Below are 22,607 nucleotides of genomic sequence, written 5' to 3'. Positions count from 1 at the left end.
TATATGGAACAAACTTTCCTTGCTAGAGTCATTAATTTTCAAAACCCTTGATACAACTATCTGCTTAAACAGATATCATTTGAGGGGAAAACACTAGACCCTGCACTTAACAGCATGTAGCCAACCAGCACAATTAGAGAATGAAGTGTCTAAGATCCTAAGTAGCACTTGTGTCCTCTGTGATATTGCTAAGCTCTTTTGTGCAGTGTCTGTACTACAAAAGCTTATCACTGAAAGTCCACTCACAGTTGGTAGAAGCCAGCAAATCATTTGCTTTCCATTTGGAAGCTATTTCCAGGAGTGTTTCCCCTACTCCACCTCACACACAAAAAGAGTATAAATCCCCAGAGGCTGAAGGAATGTGCTCTTGTGCCTTTTTATGGTCATCATAGAAGGAGCATCCGATTTCCATATTCATTGATTTATTGGGAGTGCAGGTTCCAGGGGGACCTCTTTGGAAGGAACCAACTGTCTTTAGGTAATTTCTGACTTTACTGGGGCTCCACACACAGACATAATTCTCATTGTGGATCCTGGAAAGAACAGTATAAGCAGTTTGATTAAAGACAAGTGGGTTAGTTATTACACAGAAGCATACTCTCTCCAGTAATTGAAACAAACAGCATGGCAGTCCTTCTCAAGAATTCTTCCCCTGAGGCTCCTGGGATAGCAGGCCTCTGTTGTGCGGGGCATGTGGGAAAAAGCAGGTGGATTGGGTAGTAGTGGCTCAGAAAGGCACCCCTGGGAACAATAAAGATAGGTTGTCTCCACAAGCAATGTGAAATGAAATTGTCCACCTGTTTCTTCAGTAGATGAGATTTTCTGTTTATTTTTATATAAAATTCCTTAGAAGGGAAGACAGACCTGATGACCAAACAAAAGCTGTGGGTGCACCATCAGACAAAGCTCAATCCTGACTCCTCAGGAAGGGGGGCCTAAAGTGTCTCAAGTTACTGACAAAAGGCAGTAACTGGTATGTAAGTGGAAGAGACTTACATTGACTAAGTAACATGGCAGCTTCACCATTGCAGCTCCTTCAGAATTCTGAGATTCCTCTACTTTGTTTCAGACATGCAGGCTGCCTTCCCTAATTCCATTCAACAACTTTGATGAATACCTGCTTCTTTCAAGGTCTAGTACTGAGCATTTAGATAGATAGATAGATAGATAGATAGATAGATAGATAAATCCTGAGATCAAAGAAGATCGAGTGCCTGAGGGATAGTATGGCTGTAGACTGGAAGCCTGAAGCCATCACTTCCTGTAGCCAAGTGGGACTTCCTGTGGTGGGAGGGGGACACTAACCCACCCATAAATCTTTTGACTCACAGCTTGTCTTGCCTACAAGAAGTATGAGGATAAAGATGGAGAAGAGTTGGAGGAAACGACAAACCAATGATTGGCCCAATTTGGGACTCATCCCACGGAAGAGAGCTAAACCCATCACTTTTAGTGATACTCTGCTATGTTTGCAGACAGGAGCCTAAAATAACTGTCTTCTGAGAGGCTTTCTCCAGCATCTGATGGAAACAGATGCAGAGACCTACAGCCAAACATTAGGCCGAGCTCCAGGAGTCTAATGGAAGAGTGGGAGAAATGATAGAGGGAGCAGGAGGGGTCAATGACATTATGAGAAGACTTACAGAGTAAACTAACCTGGGCCCATGAAGGCTCACAAAGACTGAACCAACAACCAAAGAGCATGCACAGGCTGGACCTAGACCCCTACACATATGTAGCATATGTGCAGCTTCATCAACATGTGAATCCCCTAACAATGGTAGTAGGGACCATATCTAACTCTGTTGCCTGCCTTTGGATCCCTTTCCACTAACTAGGCTGCCTTGTCAGGCCTCAGTGGAAGAGGATAAGCTTAGTCCGCTACAACTTTAGATGCTATGGTCGATTAGTACCCCTTAGGTTGGGAGCTCTCCTTCTCTGAGAAGAACAGGGGAAATGGGAGAAGGGGACATAAGAGTGGGACTGGGAGGAGAGAAGTGAGGGGTCAGGGATCAGGCCATAAAGTGATTAAATAAATAAAATCCATGTTGAGATAAGGAAAGAAAAGTCTATGGTAGACTAACCTTGGTGGTCTAGACATGAATAGATGGCACAATCATTTTAAATATGTCTCAGTGGAGGGGTTGTGAGTCTGGAGTAAAGTAGAGAAAGACACAGGCAGACCTTCTTTGTCCCGGAGGGAATCAAGGCAGAGTGACACCATTGCTAGAGCTCCTCATGGGACTGTCTCTGCCTTCTAGGACCCAGCAAGGTGCCAATTCACACAGCTGTGTTAGAGAGCAGAAACTGCTGCTTCCTGGAACAAAGGGCTAAGACAGTTTATATGGGCAGTGGGCCAACTGGAGCAATCAAACATATACAGGTGAGATGAAAAGATAAGAGGGTTTGTGCCAAAAGAGATGAGAGAACAGGGTGAGTGGGGACCATGACAAAGAACAAGGCATGTTCAGGAGATGGAGCACAGATATGCAGGAGAACTTTGACACTCATTGGAAGCAGGGATTAAGAAGCATTTATGGCCAGGTGTGGTGGCGCACACTGGTAATTCCAGCACTTGAGAGGCAGGGGCAGGCGCATCTCTGTGAGTTCAAGGCCAGCCTGGTCTACAAAGTCAGTCCAGGACACCCAAGGCTACACAAGAAACTCTGTCTTGAAAAAACAAACAAACAAACAAACAACAACAACAACAACAAAAAGAAGCATTTATGCCATTAAACTGCAAACATACTGTAATATCTCCACTGGTGGTAAGGAAGTCAAGAAGAGAGGCACGGGAAAAAGAAAGTAGAAAGAGAGGGAGTGTTTGAAGAACAAGCTCATTGACATTGCTTTCTCCAGCTACCATCTCTGCCTCTATCCATTTTTTCAGCAAAACTTTCTGAAAGAATTGATACCCTATTTCTTATGACCCTAACTCCAATCAAATTGATGTCTCATTCTCCAGAAAAATAACTCTCATATGTAATTTCAGTGGCCAGTGCAGTGATCAATATTTAGTCAATCTGCTTCTCTTTCCTGTGCTGGAAGCTCTCTGCACACTCTCACTGTGGGGTTAGAGCACCCACCACAGCCAGAGGGGTTTGAGAATGCAGAAATCCACAGGAGGTGTCTGTGGGTAATAGTACCTTGTCTCTGTCCCTGGATTCCTGAGACACCCACAGGCTGACTTGTTCACTTGTAACAAAACAGTACCAAACCCTGACAGTGGTAATATTAAGAGCTTTCTATAATGAATAACTTAACATATGGTAATCCAAATACTGAAGCTTTATACTCACAAATATTCAGTAACTTTCTACAGGACCAAATGTGTGAGCCTCAGCCTGTCTCCCATTTCCAGCCTTAGCCCAGAATCTTGTACTGTTATTCTGGATTTGAGAGAGCTTTACGTCACTCAGACGCCACATGAATGATGTTTAGGAAATATTGTTAGAGTTACTTCTGCTGAAAGACCTTTTTGGCTTCCAACCAACCCACCCCTAACACTTTCCTAGGCTCTCTCCCTGTGCCTGGATGAACCTGTTTCACTCATGCATTTCACCGGAAAGTGGTCCCTTGGAAAATAAGTAGAACATAGCCCATGATTGTCATCCTATCATCTCTGTGTGTGAAACCAAATCCTGACAGTCTGTGTGTAAAGCATGTAGACCAAATCAAACAAAACAACTGGTCAGTTCCCAACTGTGGAAAGTATTAACCTCTTACACAGAAAGTGATGTTAAAACTACTTCTTAAGTCATTTACCTTCATTAAATATGCTGGAAAGGGTAGTTTTATGCTGTCATAATTCACAACACAGAGAGGATAATATTAAATTCTATATGGTAATGGATGGCTTTAATGGAAGAGACAAAAAGTTGTCTTTAAAAGGGCTGCCTCTTTCATAACTTTAATAAAATCAGAAATATAGGTGAGGGCTGTAGCTCAGTGTCACAGCACTTGACTAAGATTCATGAAGCTCTGTGTTCTGTCTTCAGCACTGCAAGGAAAAATTCTTTGCCAGGTATAGTGGCTTATAGCTGTCATCCCAGGACTCAGGGACTGAAGAAAAGGCTTGCCATTAATCTGAAGCTAGCCTATGCTACAGTGTGTCCCAGTTCAGCCTGGGTTACAGAGTGAAACTCTGTCTCAAGTATTCAAATTCAAAAGGAATAAAATACTGAGGACTCTCACCCTGGTGTTTTTTTATTTTGTTTGTTCTTTCTATTGGCAAGAATGAATTTCATCCTTCCTCTGAGTGCCACCAGGCCTCCCCATCCAGAGGAAGGATAGCAGGCTACCAAGAAGAGACTTGCTAACCTATGAGCATATACCGGGGGAGGAGGTCCTCCTCAGTCACAGTCATAGGTGAGGGGAGTAAGAAGAAAATGGGAGGGAAGGAGGAATGGGAGGATACAAGGGATGGGATAACCATTGAGATGTAATATTAATAAATTAATAAAATATTTTTTTAAAAAAGAATGAATTTTTATTCCAGTTCTTATAGATCAGCACAATGCCACAAAAACTATTTCAACTCTTATTCTGGGAAACCGAGAAGCACACAAGCCAGCCATCTACAATTTGGTGATTAACAGGATGTCTAGACAGGCTCTCGTGAGCATAACATTATTAATTAAACAGTAGTTTGGTTAATCACAATAACAAGAGTAAATTCTGAAATAAATATTTTATTAATATACCCATCAATAAAGCAAAAGTAAAAGGAAATATTTTAATTAATTCATTTGTTACAATGCTGAGATAATGACTGGCAAATTCTGTTTGAGGGCCTAGAGAGTGAGCTAATGTTTCTAGCAGGATAAATCTTCTTCTTATTGTTTATAATGGAGCTGTATATTTCAATTTCCTGGCCAAAATTCCTTTTATGTCATCTATCTAGACTATATTAAGGTCCATTAGTGAACAATTGGACCTGGCAAATTCTGTTGGTACATATCGTTCCTTCCTTTTAGAACTATGCATTCCCACATTTCACCAGTAAGAACATTTTGTGCTAGATAAGGAATATGCTGTCACTCTGATTAACTATCTGAGAGTATTCTCTGTCGGTCAAAAACCATTATATTTGAAAAAGAAAAAAATACATTGACCAGTACATAAATAGTACATATTTTCATGAAATACAGCCACCCTGATATTTTTCAGAATCCATATCCTAAACCATAGGGGATAAATACATGTTACATTGAATTTAATCTGAAAACATTAGCCCAAAGATTATTGCTTTGCCTTCACAGAAGTCCATGTGTAATGAACTTCCATGTTCCTCCTGACTTGTTTACTGCCTTGGGATATCCATCTATCTCCAAACTGTTTATTCAATTCCACTTTTACTTACTTGGATGAGGACATGAAGGCAATAAACAGTATATCTACTCTTTAATGTTAGCCATCTGTTCAACATATATTCTGAGGCTAGAAGAAGGTTTGAACTAGAACTACATAAAAGTTTCCTGCAAAAAGCAAAATTTTATTTTATGCTATAAAAATCCCCTGGAGGACACTTATTTTTGTATCTTTATGCATAGAAACTGATTTACCAATGAGCCCTTAATACTTTCCAGATCTGTTCTAGCAGCTGGAAGGAAACCCAGAAGGCCAAGACTGCTCGGTTGCTCTGTCAGGGGGGTGCAGGTGTCCAAGGCGAACCGGTCCTCCTGCTGAGTCTCCAGGCTCAACTCCATCAAATTAACTTCACATATTGATATGTGAGAGCAATGTTTCAGCCTGTTTGCTCCTAAGGGGCCTTCTCATCAATCCTCTGGCCTTTCTTCCAGTAAATGCCAATAGGCCAACCAGTAAATGCTGATGGGCTTACCAATAAATGTTGATGGATCCAGCTGTGCCAAACGGAATGAGCAATATTAGAAAACACAAAAATATATGTTCTCTGTCAAAAGACCAATAATATGTGAATATGTACTCTAGATGCTCAAAATATATATAAAAAAATAATAATCTGCCTTATCTTAAGTCAACACTTAGTTGTGATAAACGTGTTACCCATTCTGTTAATTAGAACAATAGAAATTCATACTAATACCACTAAGGATCATAAAAGTCTCATCCAAGCATGCCCACACATCATTTTCTGCCTCTCACTTATCTAGATGAGAAATAATAATTATGTATTAGTATTAGCTGACTTTAGTTTGATATGAAAATTAAAGTATAAAATTATCACACAATGAAGCAACCTCTAAATTAAAATTTGAAATGCCTGTCTAAATTTCTGTCTGTGTGTCATTGGACACCAGAACTTGTTCAGATGGGTTTCTATCCAAGCTAGGTCCATCTTTTTTTAGTTTTAAAAGAGACCCAGAGTGTTGGTTATTTTCGTCACAATGGATAGGAAAAGACCTGTAGCCAGTCTAGCTACAGTTTGGGCTACCCCCAAAGAAATCTGATCCGTTAATGTTTATGTTACTAAACTCAGATTCCAGCAAAAGGAATCTCTTCAAAGTTAGTTACCAAAGTAGGCTGTCTTTATCACTATTCTATTGCTATGAAGAGACATCATGACTAAGGCAACACTTCAAAAACATTTAGCTTGAGGCTTGCTTAGAGTTTTTTAGAGTTTACTCATTATCATCATAGTGAGGAGCACGGCAGCACACAGGCAGGCATGGGTCTGGAGCTAAGAGCATTACATCTTGGTCCATATGAGAGAGAGAGAGAGAGAGAAGGAGCCACTGTGTGAAAAGATTATCTATGGTAGTCATGTAGCACTGAGATTCACTGTAATTCATGTGGAATCCAGCACATTTACAAATTACATACTAAGAATAGAAAAAAAAAAAACAATTTCAAGTGGCATCAGTGATTCTTCTGCAACAATCTGTGGGTTATAAATAAAAATGTGACTTATGTTTCTTATTAAGTAAGAGTGCACATGCAGCATCCTCTTGGTATATGTTTAGTCTCAGTCGGGCACAATACAAAAATAAAAACCATACTATTTCAAAATAAACAACAGTACCCCTTAATTTGAAGTTATCAGTAAAACCACTTGAAATAAGTGGTGTATGAAGCAACTAGGTTCTGTTCTTGGAGCACATATTTTTTTTAAAAGTTGGAAAGACATCAAGTCAGATGTAAAAATGTGAAATTGCCTGTAGCTGCTTTCATCTCAGTATTGTGAAATGGTGTTTGCTGAGAGGAATGAATGAAAAAGATGTGACATCTAAGTTCACCTTATTCAATACCATTGTCCTGAACACTGACCCAGAAAGCTATTCTCTCACATCGTCTCCTAGAGCTAAAGTTGTATGACAAGCCTGCTCATGGCTTACAACAAGTTCACAGACATCTAATAAATATCCCAGAGGGTTTCCACATCCTGATTTGTGAAACTTATGATGAAATAACTACTCAACAGAAAGGGTAATAAATTGAGTTTGCAGATGAAAGTAGGTGTGATAATCAGGTGATCTTAATAATAGAGAGATTTTCCAAGAGTGTCCAGGTGGGTTCAATACAATGACCCACACCAGGAAAGGTAGGACAAGGAGGCAGAGTAGGGAAGACTACAGTGATAGCAGCATGAGAAGAAATCTCTCCTGGGGTGGTTGGCATTGACAATAGAGAGGTGTTGCCACCACTCAAGTAATACAGACATCTTATGGAAGCCATAGAAGCAAGGAAACAGATTTTTTACAAGACCTTCCAGGTCTATAGCCCTGCTGCTGTGTGATATTAGTTCAGTGAATCCTACTCCAGACTTCAACAAAGAAAACAAATTTCTGTTATTTATGTCAGTTTGTTACACCAGCAACATAAAACATGTATAAGAGTGTTCCTGGTTTAAGCATAAGTATATGTGTGGGTACATAATATGCATCCCAAAACAAAGAAACCAACAAGGGCTAGACACCTGTCCACTGGCAGATGCCTTCCAGGATATGATTTAGTAAGATAATTATTCCAACTCTGTGAAGCCACTTTTACTTAAAAAAAAAAAAGTCCTGATGCATTTAGCAAACATTTTAGATCAGAAAATAATATGAAAAATAATATGACTTGGGGATGGAGGGATTGTCAAGAGCACTTACTGCTCTTGCAGAGGACCCAAGTTCAGTTCCCAGTATCCACATTGTGACTCATCGCCATCCTGGAATCTCCAGTTCCAAATAATCCAGTGCCTACTTCTGGCCCATACAGGCACCTGCACACATATAGCAAACATACCCTAATGCAGGCACACACACACACACACACACACACACACACACACACACACACACACACATACCTATGCATAAATAAAAAATTAAATCTCTTTTTAAAAATTACTAAAAATCAAATTACCAAAAATCACATGTCTAAACAGGCAAAAGAACTCTGCATATAGCTCACATAACCACAGCTAATAAAACATAAAAATGTATCCCATGAAGCGAAGCTGTGACAAGGAAAAGAGAGGGTGCTTTATTCTATGAATGCATTCTTTCTAGGGACAAATACCCTCTACTAACGATGCGATGATATGAATATTGTTAGCTACTGCTGTGGTGGAATCGGAGATGCTACAGCTTATCTATGATTGCTTTAACTGACTCATAATTATTATATATTATTTTTTTATTTTAATTTTATTAATCTATTCAGATTACAACTCAATTGTTATCCTATCACTTGTATCCTCCCGTTCCTCCCTCCCTCCCACTTTCACCCTATTCCTCTCCCTTAGGTCTATGAATAACAGGGACCTCCTTCCCCAACATATGGTTATACGCTATCAAATGTCATCCTGATAGCCTGCTTATTCTTTTTTTATTGTATAGTATTATAATTTTTTTCCTTCTTTATTAATTTATTCATATTACATCTCGATTGTTAGCCCTTCCCCTGTTTCCTCCCATTCTTCCCTCCCTCCCACTTCCCCCCTACTCCCCTCCCCTATGTCTGTGATTGAGGGAGACCTCCTCCCCCTATATATGCTCTTAGAATATCGAGTCTCTTCTTGGTAACTTGCTATCCTTCCTCTGAGTGCCGCCAGGCCTCCCCATCCAGGGGACGTGGTCAGAAAAGGGGCACCAGAGTTCATGTGAGAGTCAGATCTCACTCTCCACTCAACGGTGGAGAATATCATGATCGTCCTCTAGGTCTTGGTAGGGGTTCGAAGTTTAATGCCTATATTCTCTTTGGTTGGTGCTTTAGTTTGAGGAGGACCCCAGGACCCAGATCTGCCTGTCATAAAGTTCTTCTTGTAGGTTTCCAGGACCCTGTGGGTCCTACTATTTTCCTATTCTTCCATGCTACTCTTGCCTAAAGTCTCAATAGGATGTCCTCTCCTCTGACCCACTTTCTTGGTAAGTAAAGTTTGTCATGGTACGTATCCCTTGGACTAGTGTTTTGATATCAGTGAGTATATACCATTTGTCTCTTTTTGCTTCTGGGTGAACTCACTCACTATGATAATTTCTAGATCAATCCATTTGTCCACAAATTTCGGGAATTCCTTGTTTTTAATAGCTGAGTAGTATTCCATAGTGTAAATATACCACAGTTTCTTAGTCCATTCTTCTACTGAGGGCCACTTAGGTTGTTTCCATGTTCTGGCTATTATGTATAAAGCAGCTATGAACATGGTTGAGCATATGTCCCTGTTGTGTGATAGGGCATTTTCTGGGTATATGCCAATGAGTGGGATAGCTGGGTCTTGAGGAAGCCCTATTCCCATTTTTCTGAGGAAGTGCCAGATAGCTTTCCAAAGTGGTTGTACTAGTTTGCATTCCCATCAGCAATGAAGGAGTGTTCCTCTCTCTCCACATCCTCGCCAACATGTGGTGTCATTTGAGTTTTTGATCTGAGCCATTCTGATGGATGTAAGATGGACTCTCAATGTCGTTTTGATTTGCATTTCTCTGATGACTAACGAGGACAAGCATTCTTTTTTTTTCTTTTTTTTTTTTTATTAATTTATTCTTGTTGCATCTCAATGTTTATCCCATCCCTTGTATCCTCCCATTCCTCCCCCTCCCCCATTTTCCCATTATTCCCCTCCCCTATGACTGTTCCTGAGGGGGATTACATCCCCCTATATATTCTCATAGGGTATCAAGTCTCTTCTTGGCTACTTGCTGTCCTTCCTCTGAGTGCCACCAGGTCTCCCCCTCCAGGGGACATGGTCAAATGTGAGGCACCAGAGTACGTGAGAAAGTCGTATCACACTCTCCACTCAACTGTGGAGAATATTCTGACCATTGGCTAGATCTGGGAAGGGGTTTAAAGTTTACCTCCTGTATTGTCCTTGGCTGGTGCCTTAGTTTGAGCGGGACCCCTGGGCCCAAATCTGCCTATCATATTGTTCTACTTGTAGATTTCTAGGACCCTCTGGATCCTTTTATTTTGCTGTTCTCCCATGCGTCTCTCATTTAGAGTCCCAATAGGACAAGCATTCTTTAAGTGTTTCTCGGCCATTTGATATTCCTCTGTTGAGAATTCTCTGTTAAGTTCCAAGCCCCATTTCGCAATTGGGTTGTTTGGTTTTGTGGTGTTTAATTTCTTGAGCTCTTTATATATTTTGGATATTAAACCTTTGTCAGATGAAGGGTTAGTGAAGATCTTTTCCCAGTCTGTAGGCTGTCGCTTAGTTCTACTGACAGTGTCTCCTGCCTTACAGAAGTTTCTCAGCCTCATGAGGTCCCATTTATTAATTGTTGACATTAAGGCCTGGGCTGTTGGTGTACTGTTCAGGAAGTTGTTTCCTGTGCCTATGTGTCCCAGGCTCTTTCCCACTTTTTCCTCTAACTGAATTAATGTCTCTGGTTTTAAGTTGAGGTCTTTAATCCACTTGGACCTGAGTTTTGTTCATGGTAACAAATAAGGGTCTAATTGCATTTTTCTACATGTAGACATCCAGTTAGACCAGCACCATTCGTTGAAGATGCTATCATTTTTCCATTGAATAGATTTGGCTTCTTTGTCAAAAATCAAGTGAGCAAATGTGTGTGGATTCATCTCTGGGTCTTCAATTCGATTCCATTGATCCACTGGCCTATTGCTTTGCAAGTATCATGCTGTTTTAATTACTGTTGCTCTGTAGTACAGCTTGAGATCAGGTATGGAGATTCCTCCGGAGGATCTTTTATTGTATAGGATTGTTTTTACTTTTCTCCATATGAATTTGAGAATTGATCTTTCAATATCTTCAAAATATTTTGTAGGTATTTTGATAGGGATTGCATTGAATCTGTAAATTGCTTTTGGTAAGATGGCCATTTTTACTATGTTGATTCTCCCGATCCATGAACAAGGTAAATCCCTCCATCTTCTCATGTCATCTTCAATCTCTTTCTTCAGAGGTTTGAAGTTTTTTTCGAATAAGTCCTTCACTTGCTTGGTTAGAGTTACTCCTAGATATTTTATATTGTTTGTGGCTATTGTGAAGGGAGTAGTTTTTCTAATTTCTTCCTCTGCCTGTTTGTCATTTGTATACAGGAAAGCTACTGACTTTTTAAAGTTTATTTTGTATCCTGCCAACTTGCTGAAGGTGTTTATCAGCTGTAGGAGTTCTCTGGTGGATTTTCGGGTCACTTATATACACTATCATATCATCTGCAAATAGGGATAATTTGACTTCTTCCTTTCCCATTTGGATCCCCTTGATCTCCTTTTGATGCCTTATTTCTCTGGCTAGAACTTCAAGAACTATATTGAAGAGATATGGGGACAGAGGGTAGCCTTGTCTGGTTCCCGATTTTAGAAGGATTTCCTTGAGTATCTTTTCATTTAATTTAATATTGGCTGTTGGTTTGCTTTATATAGCCTTTATTATGTTTAGATAAGTGCCTTGTATTCCCGATCTCTCCAGAACTTTAAACATAAATGGGTGTTAGATTTTGTCAAATGCTTTTTCTGCATCTAAAGAGATGATCATGTGGTTTTTCTCTTTCAGTTTGTTTATATGATGGTTTACATTGATGGATTTCCATATGTTAAACCATCCCTGCATGCCTGGAATGCATCCTACCTGGTCATGGTGAATGATGTCTTTGATATGCTGTTGTATTGGCTTTGCGAGTATTTTGTTGAGTATTTTTGCATCAATGTTCATAAGAGAAATTGGTCTGAAATTCTCTTTTTTTGTTGGGTCTTTGTTAGGTTTAGGTATCAATGTGACTGTGGTCTCATAGAAAGAATTTGGTAATATTCCGTCCATTTCTATCTTTTGGAATAGCTTGAATAGTATCGGTATTAGCTCCTCTTTGAAGGACTGGTAGAATTCTGCGCTGAAACCATCTGGCCCTGGGCTTTTTTTGGTTGGGAGACTATCAATGGTTGCTTCTATTTCTATAGGCTAAATAGGGCTATTTAATTTATTTATCTGGTCTTGGTTCAATTTTGGCAAATGGAATTGGTCAAGAAATTTGTCCATTTCCCTTAAATTTTCAAATTTTGTGACATAAATGCCTTTAAAGTAGGTTCTTACTATTCTTTGTAGTTCTTCGGTGTCTGTTGTTACGTCTCCCTTTTCATTTCTGATTTTGTTAATTTGGATAGTGTTTCTCTGTCTTTTAGTTAGATTGGCTAACGGTTTCTCTATCTTGTTAATTTTCTCAAAGAACCAGCTCTTGGTTTTGTTGATTCTTTGGATTGTTCTCTTTGCTTCTAATTTATTGATTTCAGCTCTGAGTTTGATTACTTCTAGGCATCTACTCCTCTTGGATGTTTCTGCTTCTTTTTTTTCTAGAGCTTCCAGATGTGTTGTTAAGTTGTTTATGTGGGATGATTCCTTTTTCTTTTTAAAGGCATTTAGTGCTATGAATTTTCCTCTTAGCACTGCTTTCAATGTGTCCCACAAATTTGGGTATGTTGTTCCATCATTTTCGTTGAATTTCAGGAAGTCTTTTATTTCTTCCTTTATTTCTTCCGTGACCCATGTGTCATTAAGTAGAAGGTTGTTTAGTTTCCACATGTTAGTATGCTTTTTGTTATTTCTGTTGTTGTTGAAGTCCAGCCTTAGGCCATGGTGATCTGATAAGATACAAGGTATTATTTCAATCTTCTTGTATCTGTTGAGGTTTGCTTCATGACCAACTATGTGATCAATTTTAGAGAACGTTCCATGGGGTGCTGAGAAAAAGGTATAATCCTTTGCGTTTGGGTGGAAAGTTCTGTAGATATCTGTTAGATCCATTTGATTCATGACATTGGTTAATGAGGTTATTTCCCGGCTTAGTTTTTGGATCAAAGACCTATCCTTGAATGAAAGAGGGGTGTTGAAGTCTCCCACTATTAATGTGCAGTTATCGATGAGTGGGGCAAGCTTTGTTAATAACTCTTTTACAAATGTGGGAGCCCTTGTATTCGGAGCATAGATGGTCAAAATTGTGATGCCTTCTTGGTTGACTTTACCTTTGACGAGTACAAAGTGTCCATTCTCATCTCTTTTGATTAATTTTAGTTGAAAGTCTATTTTATTAGATATTAGAATGGCTACTCCAGCTTGTTTCTTGTGACCATTTGCTTGGAATATTTTTCTCCAACCTTTTACTCTGAGGCAATGTCTGTCCTTGTGGTTGAGGTGTGTTTCTTGAATGCAGAAGAATGTTATGTCATGTTTATGCATCCACTCCGTTAGTCTGTGTCTTTTTATTGGTCAATTCTGCAATAATTATATATTCTTATTGTATTGAATATTTCAAAATAACTAGGAGGCAGAATTTTGAAAGGTCTTAATACAGGGAAATGAAACAAGCTTTCTAAAAAGCAAGTCAATATTTATAAAAATAAGAAAAGGAAATATCCCGTAAGGTTTTACTAGAATAATTCTACCTTAGGTGTCAAAATACAGAAATAGACATAGATATGCAGAAAAACAATATTCTCATATTATTTATAATAAAATGATTTGATAATAAAATAGTGTACATTGCAATAAAATCAAATGCGATGCACACTTACATAAGCATGAATGATTTAGTCTTGACTTGTGTCATGAGAGTGTCACTGTGACTTTGAGTTTAGTGTTTAGGCTGATCTGTCATACAGAGAGTGATTTTCTTTTTAATTCTTTTTACATGCTGGATGTAGCCCCATTCCTCCTCACTTCACAATCCCACCCCCTCTCTCTCCCCCATCACTCCTCCCCTATTCCTCAGAAAAGAAGAGCCCCCCTTTCTACCCAATCCAGTTCATCCAGTCACATCAGGACTGACTTCATCCTGCCGGGAGGGAAGTGATCAAAAAGCAGAGACAGGACCCACTCCCCCTACTAGTGAACCCACATGAAGATCAAGCTGCCCATCAGCTACATCTTTGTAGAGGGCCTAGGTCCAGTCTATGCATGGTCCTTGGTTGGCGCTTAAGTCTCAGCACCACCTCCCCCCACCACACTCCACCCCCAGCCCTGGTTAATTTGTTCTGCTGGTCTTCTTGTGAAGCTCCTGTCACCTCTAGCTCTTTTTCTCCTTCCCCTACTTTTACACAAGACTCCCTATGTATCACCCATTGTTTGGCTGTGAGTCTCAGCATCTGTTTCCAAGTGCTGCTGAGTGGAGCCTCTCAGAGGACTACTCTGCTAGGCTCCTGTCTGCAAGCAGAGCAGAGATTCATTAGTAGTGTCAGGGGTTGGTTCTCTCTCATGGGGTAGGTCTTGTGTTGGGCCAGGCATTGGTTCGACAGTCTCTCAATCTCGGCTGTATATGCTCTATATTTATCCCTGCACATTGTGTAGGTAGTGTGAATTTTGGGCCGAACTATCTGTGCATGAGTTGGTGTTCCCTTCCCTCTACTAGGAGACTTGCCTAGTTAAAAGATGTCCTCTTTTCAGTCTCCTTGGCCTCTGCCACTAGGAGTCTCTGCTAGAGTTCCTCTCATATCTCTCGGGAGACTACCATGACTTAGGTGTCCAGCTTGTCACAGGGATGCCCATTCCACTACTTCTCTTTTCTCTATAGGCCTTGTGTCCTCCCACCCCTGATCTCCCCAGGTCTGATCTCCACCCTCACATCTCCTCTGCACTCCCTCTCCTACCTCGTTCCCTCTCTTCAACCACTACCTCTGTCTATTCTATTTCCCCTCTGAGTGAGATTTAAGCATCCTCCCATGGGTCTTCCTTGTTTCTTATCTTGGGTCTGTGTATTGTAGTAAGTGTCTCCTGTATCATATGAGTAAACTCCTCTTGTAAGTGAGTTCATACCATGTGTGTCTTTCTGGGTCTGGGTTAGCTCACTTAAGATGATCCTTTCTAGTTCCATCCATGTGCACATAAATTTCATGACTTTTTTCTTTTGCTCTTATTGGCTGAGTAGTACTCTATTGTATAAATGTGCCACAGTTTCTTTACCCATTCTTTGTCTGAGGAACACCCAGGTTATTTCCAGTTTCTGGCTACTACAAATAAAGCTGCTATAAACATAGTTGAGCAAGTGTCCTTGTTGTGTGGTGGAGCATCTTTCAGGTATACCCCCAGGAGTGGTACAGCTGGGTCTTGAGGTAGAGCTATTTCCAATTTTCTGAGAAAGTGCCAGAATGATTTCCAAAGTGGTTGTACCAGTTTGCACTCTCATAAGCAATGGAAGAGTGTTCCCTTTTCTCCTCATCCTAGCCAGTATGTGCTGCCACTTGAGATTAATTAACAATTTTAACCTCCAAGAACTGTTGTGTCTTTGTGTGGAAGAGAAATCATCTTGTAGTAAAGTACAGGAAGAAACACAAGATGCAGCAAAGGCTGCTCTGTGCTGTGTTATTTATTTGAGATACTCATCAATGTACAATTTTTCTCTCCTGCTGCATTTCAATGCTAACTAATCACCAGCAAGTTAATGTGTTTTCTTATGATGTAATTAACAGAACAATTTAGCCATCAATAGAATCTACATTCTTACAGGATTTTAAATTATTAAGTAGATGATTGCTATTTAATTTATGTGCAATATATTTTTAGTCTTTTTATCCTTGTTAAACATTAAAATAGTTGTAGTAATAATTACTATACAAATTGCTCTATAAATAGAAAAAAACTAAAATATATTAGGAATAATTTGTGATGATTTGTATATCTTAGATCAAAGTCTACATGAAGTATCCAAAAATTGTTTCTATTTTTCATCATTTATTTGTACTTTTTAGAAAGCCACTTAGGTTACTAAAAAATGAAAAAATTTTGAAAACAGTTAATGCTTAGATGTAAAATTTTATTTTTATTACATATTGGTATGAATTCTAAAAACATCTGCTTTTTTCCAGCTGGTTGGTTTTGTGTATGCCTGCTATGTGATCAGCATTTCCATGGAAGAAGAAGACACCTGTAAGTAATTTCATCATTCCCTGGGCTTTTTTCTGGGTAACACACTAATCCCTAAAAGCCATTACAAGGCTAGACAATCTTTCATATTTTAAATCTAAGATTATTGAACTCAGCAAAGTAAAGCTATAATAGAGGTAACAGAGTCAGTCTCACACAAGCGAGGGAGCACTAACCGCTGTCTCTCACTCTGAGATGCTCTGAAATGTGAGGGAGACACAGAGCCTTCAGACTGCTGTCAGAGCATGTTAAAGATTCCAGCACAGACATGAGTGAGCAGATAGTTCGGGGAGTATGTTGATGTAAAACTTAGAAGTTTTACTAACAGCAATACTAGCAATACAATGCATTGTGAGATCTGTAAGTATGTGAACTAAATAAATTTGTGAAACAACAAAATTATAGCCTTTCATGTGGAACTTCTTTAAAAATTGAAGAGATACTAAAAGTGACTCATGGAATGCTCAGAAACTAAGTCATGGTATAGCATCAAATAAAAAATATATCGTGACTTGAGGTTCCGTTTTAGAGGCATAGCAGAACAGATCAACACATGCCATTTATTGGGCACCTGCACATGTGTAAGGAAGGCGCTTTTCACACAACTCTGGCATGTTCGTGTAAGGTAATAGCAAACATTAGCCAGTTTTTACACTTGAATTACTTTAGAAAATAACATCTACCCATTTCCACCATTATCCAAATTGCATAAAATAAAGCTTTTAACAAAATAGAGATGTATAGCTAACCTTTATAATGGCCTTTCTAGAACACAACTCCAAGATGAAAAGCCCCCACCAAACAGATGTAGGAATGATGCCTCAACAATGTGATCTATGACAATGCGCTCTCATCTCACTTAACCCAACAAATGATAGAAAACACTAGACCTTGAGGTTAAAGATGTCAGGTGATGAAAACAGGTAAACACTAGCAGCATGGTTTGTGGCTACTTGGGGGATGTTTTGCTTTTAATGTTAAGTGGCATAGAATTCCTAGCAATTTCAAAAGTACAGTTAAACTAACAACCTAACTCACGTGGAGAGAACTTTGGGGATGATGGCTTCAAAAGCTCATTGGTTCTGCAAAAGCTAAAAGTACAGAAGATAATTCATGACTCAAGCCCGCGACCAAAGAAAGGCCACATGCCAAGAACAATTGACTATGAATATCAACTGAATGGCGCCTTCTAAGAAGCTAAACATTGGACTAAAAAAATATTTCAATTGCTGTACTGAATTTCTTATGTATTACTTTTGAATACTCACCCCTCCTTACATTACCCACAGAAAGGGGCCCTTTTCTCTTTCTCCTGGTTGAACTGTCTATCGGCTCTCAAAAGACACTAGTTCTGCCTCATTGAGGAGAAAGGGCATTCTAATCATTAGATTTTTTGTCTAACTCCATAAATACAGAAAATCATTTCCTCAAGGCTTGTGATTCTTAAGTGAAAATAGAAAATACACAATGCCATGCAAAATAAAAGTCTCACCCACCCTGGACAGAAATTTCTTTGAAGCTGTATGAAATGGCCTTTTGAGCAGTGGTTCTCAATCTGTGGGTCACAACCCCCTTCAGGAGCAAATTGCCTTTACATGGGGGTTGCATATCCGATATTTCGTTATAAGTCATCAAAGTAACAGTTATGAAGTAGCAACAAAAATAATTTTATGGTTGGGAATCACCACAGCATGAGGAACTATATTAAAGGATCACAGCAATTGGAAGGTTGAGAACCACTGCTTTAGAGTAATAATGTCAGAGGACAGGTACTGTATTGCTACTGGCATATAGTGTAGTTCTATTGACTCTGATATCTTTAATTAAGTGAAGCTTCTTTTTGGAGATCTCTGAATCAGTTAACATAACACCATCAAACTCAGATTAAAGAGGCTATTCACAACCAAGTCTATCAATGGTGTAATTTTAGAGCTACTTATTAGGGCCATACGCAAAGTTACTCAGCAACATCTTGATGTTGTTGTGTTGCCATCAATTCTAATAATACTTAGAGTAAAAAAAAAGAGCCTAGGGTGCTCAAAACAAGGTCTTTATGCCCAACATAACATGATAATCTGCTGGAAGAAGAATGACGGTAAAAAAAGAATTGCAAACATTTCAGCCTGGAAGTCCTCAAAACAGATGTTCCGTTTTAATTGAAAGAAGCATCAAAAGAAGCTTGGCACGATGGTGCACATCTTTAATCACAGCACTCAGGGAGGCAGAGGCAGGCAGATCTGTGAGTTTGAGGCCAGCCTGGTCTGCAAAGTGAATCCAGGACAGCCAAGGCTACACAGAGAAACCCTGTCTTGGGAGAAAAAAAAAAAAAAAACACAACAACAACAAAAATAATCAAAAGAACAGGTATAAAATCTTAGAAACAGTTGAGAATAAAAAGCAATGTCTACAGCCAATTTCCCTGATCTCATAAAATATCACAACTACTGCCAGCACTTTGTAGAATTCTAGGTGCAATAGCATAATGCTCTTTGGATATGACATTACCACCCCACTGCCAAAGAGAAGCACACCTGCTTTAATTGTTTTTCAAAATATAAACACCAAGTAAGGAAACAACATTAATAACTTTACAGTGTATCTCAGTATACATCTGGAAAGTGCATTCTGAAAAGTAACTTCAAAATTAGCCTAATACCATGATATCTTGGCCAATACACCATCATTTATCTTGATCCTATTCAAACTAACAAAAGCTTCACATTATTTAAAATACAGTTAAGCTGCCAGTGAGTTAAGAATTAGTAGCAGCCCCACTTCTCTCCCCTGTTCACACGGTCTGTGAAGCTAACATTTCAGGTGGACATTTCAAAAGAGTAATAACTGTTTGGGGAAACATTCATCCACAACCAGTCACCTTCCCAGTTACCGCTCAGCCTCTTTACTTACTGTTTCTAATAAAGATTATGACCACAGGTCAAAGACAAAGAGATAAAGGCTGATAGAGCAATGGGTGGGCTCTGTGGTCAAGGTCGCTCATTAAAAAGCCCTGCTGAAGTCTCCACTGTGAGCCCTCCAACAAAGGGAACTGTGCAATTGCTGCTATCTCATCAGATCTACCAAAACTGTAGAGATAAGGCAAACTCTATTGAAAAGTAACCATTACTGTATATAAATACTGCCAGGGTTTTCTGGGCAGGGTGAGGGGCACGATCTATTCTAGTCTTGCTTCTCTTCTCTTGGCTTCCAAATTGTATCTGGCACATTGATTTGGGCAGTTGCCATATATCTGGGACCCACTAATGGTGACCTCAGTCACCCTGCCTATGGGGAAGATGAGGCAGCATAAGAAGGGCCTGATCTACCATGCCAAGGCAGAGAGAAGACAGGGAAGAGAGTCCCTAGATACACCATAAGACAGGGTTTTTTTTGTTTTTGTTTTTTGTTTGTTTGTTTGTTTGTTTGTTTGATGTATATAATACTATCATAGGTAACCAAGAACCTAAAACTACAGACCAGCAATGCTCTCCACAGGGACTATATAGAAAAACAATTCCATTAAATCCATTTCCAAAGTAAAGGGTAAAATCTCTGTGAAGCAGGTCCTCAGCTGCTGTCCAATGGAGTTACACTTCTGTAGCTCAGCCTGAGAGGACTGTCAGCAGTTTGCACTCTGCTCTCTTCATGCATTGCCAGCCTAAATCCACTATGCCTTGCGTTCTCTCACACCTTGAGGAAGGCTTCCTTCCTCTGTCTATCCACTTCCCAATTTTATCCACTTTCTTCTCCCTCTTCCAGGCTATCTTAGGGAACTTGTGATAAACTGTCCAATGCTTTCTTAGCACAATATGTGTTTTCTTTGGAAACATTTAACACAGCTGTAATGTTCTATGGTCACGGTATTTAACATGGCAACCTCATTTCCTAACACAGTGGGCATTCCATACAGTATACAGCTGTGTGACTTTTCTGGGAAAATGTGAGCAAACATCTATGTGGTGATGGCAGACTGAGGATGTGACTACACAGTGTTTAGCTAGATGAAACTGTGAGTGCACTGGAGTTCCTTACGGTGTACAGGTGAGGAGTTATTTACAGAAGCATGGATGACTTAGAGGTAGCTGCATCACTAAAAAGCCTACACAACATGAATGACAGCTCTTGAAAGCTGCTTCCCTAGAGCTTGTCCTCAGCCACAGTGTCAAGAAATGCAGGGCATTCATTGTTAAGCTGATGGGGATGGAAAAAGAACCTGCTGTCCAGATGGGCACCCCAGATGTGATCATGAGAGAGTGGGATAACAAATGCCAAATTTTCCACATCCTCTGGACATCTGGAATTTATGACAAGAAGAAATTCGTTGTAGGGTTATTAGTGGTAAAGTGTAACAGGAGAAAATGACAGCGTTCTTCCCGTCTCCCTGTATTTCTATCTTAAGTTTGAATTCACTAACCCTAATGCAGACCCCCATCTCACCTTTGATGAATAACCCACTAATCCTGCTTTGCCAGCCTCACTTTTGGTATGAGGAGGGCCCTGGAGTTGTCATGTCAGGAAAGCGAGCCCTCGAAAAGATTAGAATGAAAAACCTCTGCATATCGACTTCATCCACCTGGCCAGACTTCAGGGAGTTTAACGCCAACAGTTTATTGTCAGCATATTTAAAACACAGTAAAATTTAGGTAAAGGTTCCCATGCAACAATCAGTCCACTTCCAGGTGCACAATATCGCTTAGATGTGACCACATAAAGACTTTTTTACAAAGTATATGTTACCATGAGAGTCAGTTCTATAGCGAAAAGCTCTGAAATCTAATGTTGTCTTTGATCAATAGCATACAGATCAGCAGACCATAAAGTACATGTGCCATCTCCCCCAAGAATGTGTAACAGTCCAGGGAGGGAATAGTCTTTGATAATCATTCTGAGGAATTTGGGTAAGGTCTGTCTCTGTAGCAAAACATGGGTGAAGCCTGCCCAACAGATAGCGGAAAAGTCTCCATAATTAACAAAATCCACTCTTAGCTTTCTGGATAGCAGGGATTTCATTTTTGTCTCCTCCATTGAGGGGACCCCCTGCATGATTAACATTCCTGGTTCTCTTAGTGTTTCTCTGTGAGTACAAGGGCCTCTGCTCTCACAATGGTGGACTCCCAACATTAGCATAGTGAGCCCTCCTTTCTCTCTGTTGGTCCTTAGCTTCTTAGTGATGCTGACAATGGGACCTGCTGAGAAGAAGCATCACAGTGTTCTATTAGAGCCAGCCACCTATGACACTGTCCTTTCACCCTACTTTGGGTTACTTGTGTCTTAGAGAACCCTACATTTCAGGATATTCGAGTCCCCAACCCCAAACTCAAAGTGATAACGTGATTCATGGTTCTTTCTCTTCATCAAGACTTTCTTATCATCAAGACTTTTGCAGAGGGCTGAAAGATGGCTCTGTGGGTAAAAATGCTTGCGAGTATAAAGATCTATGTTCAGGTCCCACTACCTATGTAAAATTCCAGCAAAAGCCAGGAACAGTTGCACATGTCCCTGCAACTCCAGCCCTGTGTAGGGGGACCATGTAGACAATAGGATCACTGGACCTTGCTGGCTCCAGTCTAGTTCCACATTCAGTGAGAAGCCCTGTCTCAAGGAAATAAAACAAGTGATACAGCAGGAAATACACATCTTTCTCTGGCCTCCACAACTGCGCACACGTGTGCATCTATGACACATAAAGACCATCATTAAAATATTGTCACAAAGAGAAGTTCAATCCATGGGCTCCTATCCTTCAAAGGCAGGAGCTTTCTCTGCCTTCACAACCACATGTCTAGCCATAACAATGACCTCCCCAGCATAAAAAAGGAAGATTCATTCCATCTTGAATTTCTGTGGCTTTTATCTCTAAGCCTTCAATATGCAAAGGTTTGTTGCTCTTTTAACTATTCTTTTCTCCCCTTCTCCATCCACTGGGTTCCGGTTCCCTCTGTTACTGTCTTATCAGTTAAGAAGGCACACAATTTTTTTTTTTTTTTAAGAATAAAGGAGATCCTGCAGCCTCCCCCACCTGTCATGTGGTGAATGCCCTTCTTGTCTTACACACATCTTTCTTGTGTCTCCCAGAGTGACAGCCCCCATTTTTACACCTGTCATTCAGGACCAGTCAGATTTCATCAGGATTCCTGTCCTGAATCGTGAAAACCTTACCCCAGAGGCCAGTGAACCCCTCTGATGCTAGGTTTCTTTTAGCTTGCATCAAGATCCCTTAGAGTTAGTGGAGGAGAAGGTCCCCTTCTGTCACAGGTCTAGGGGAGGGTAACAGGGTGAAAGAGGGAGGGAGAGGGAAATGGGAAGACACAAGTGAGCAGATAACAACTGAGAT

General features: G+C 40.0%; 1 protein-coding gene across 2 annotated transcripts in view; it reads left to right on the top strand.

The window, feature by feature from the left end:
* Positions 1 to 22,607, top strand: part of Nkain3 (sodium/potassium transporting ATPase interacting 3) — a 606,811-nt gene that overhangs the window by 557,397 nt on the left and 26,807 nt on the right. For both annotated transcript variants that reach the window (XM_051160829.1, XM_051160821.1), the window contains exon 5: positions 16,219 to 16,279. In XM_051160829.1, coding sequence (XP_051016786.1) covers positions 16,219 to 16,279 — 61 coding nt within the window. The remainder of the gene's footprint in view (positions 1 to 16,218; positions 16,280 to 22,607) is intronic.

This window comes from Acomys russatus, chromosome 2 (assembly GCF_903995435.1).
Source record: "Acomys russatus chromosome 2, mAcoRus1.1, whole genome shotgun sequence".
Taxonomy (NCBI): domain Eukaryota; kingdom Metazoa; phylum Chordata; class Mammalia; order Rodentia; family Muridae; genus Acomys; species Acomys russatus.
The sequence above is the reverse complement of the archived record's forward strand: the minus strand, read 5'-3'. Positions and strand labels throughout refer to the sequence as shown.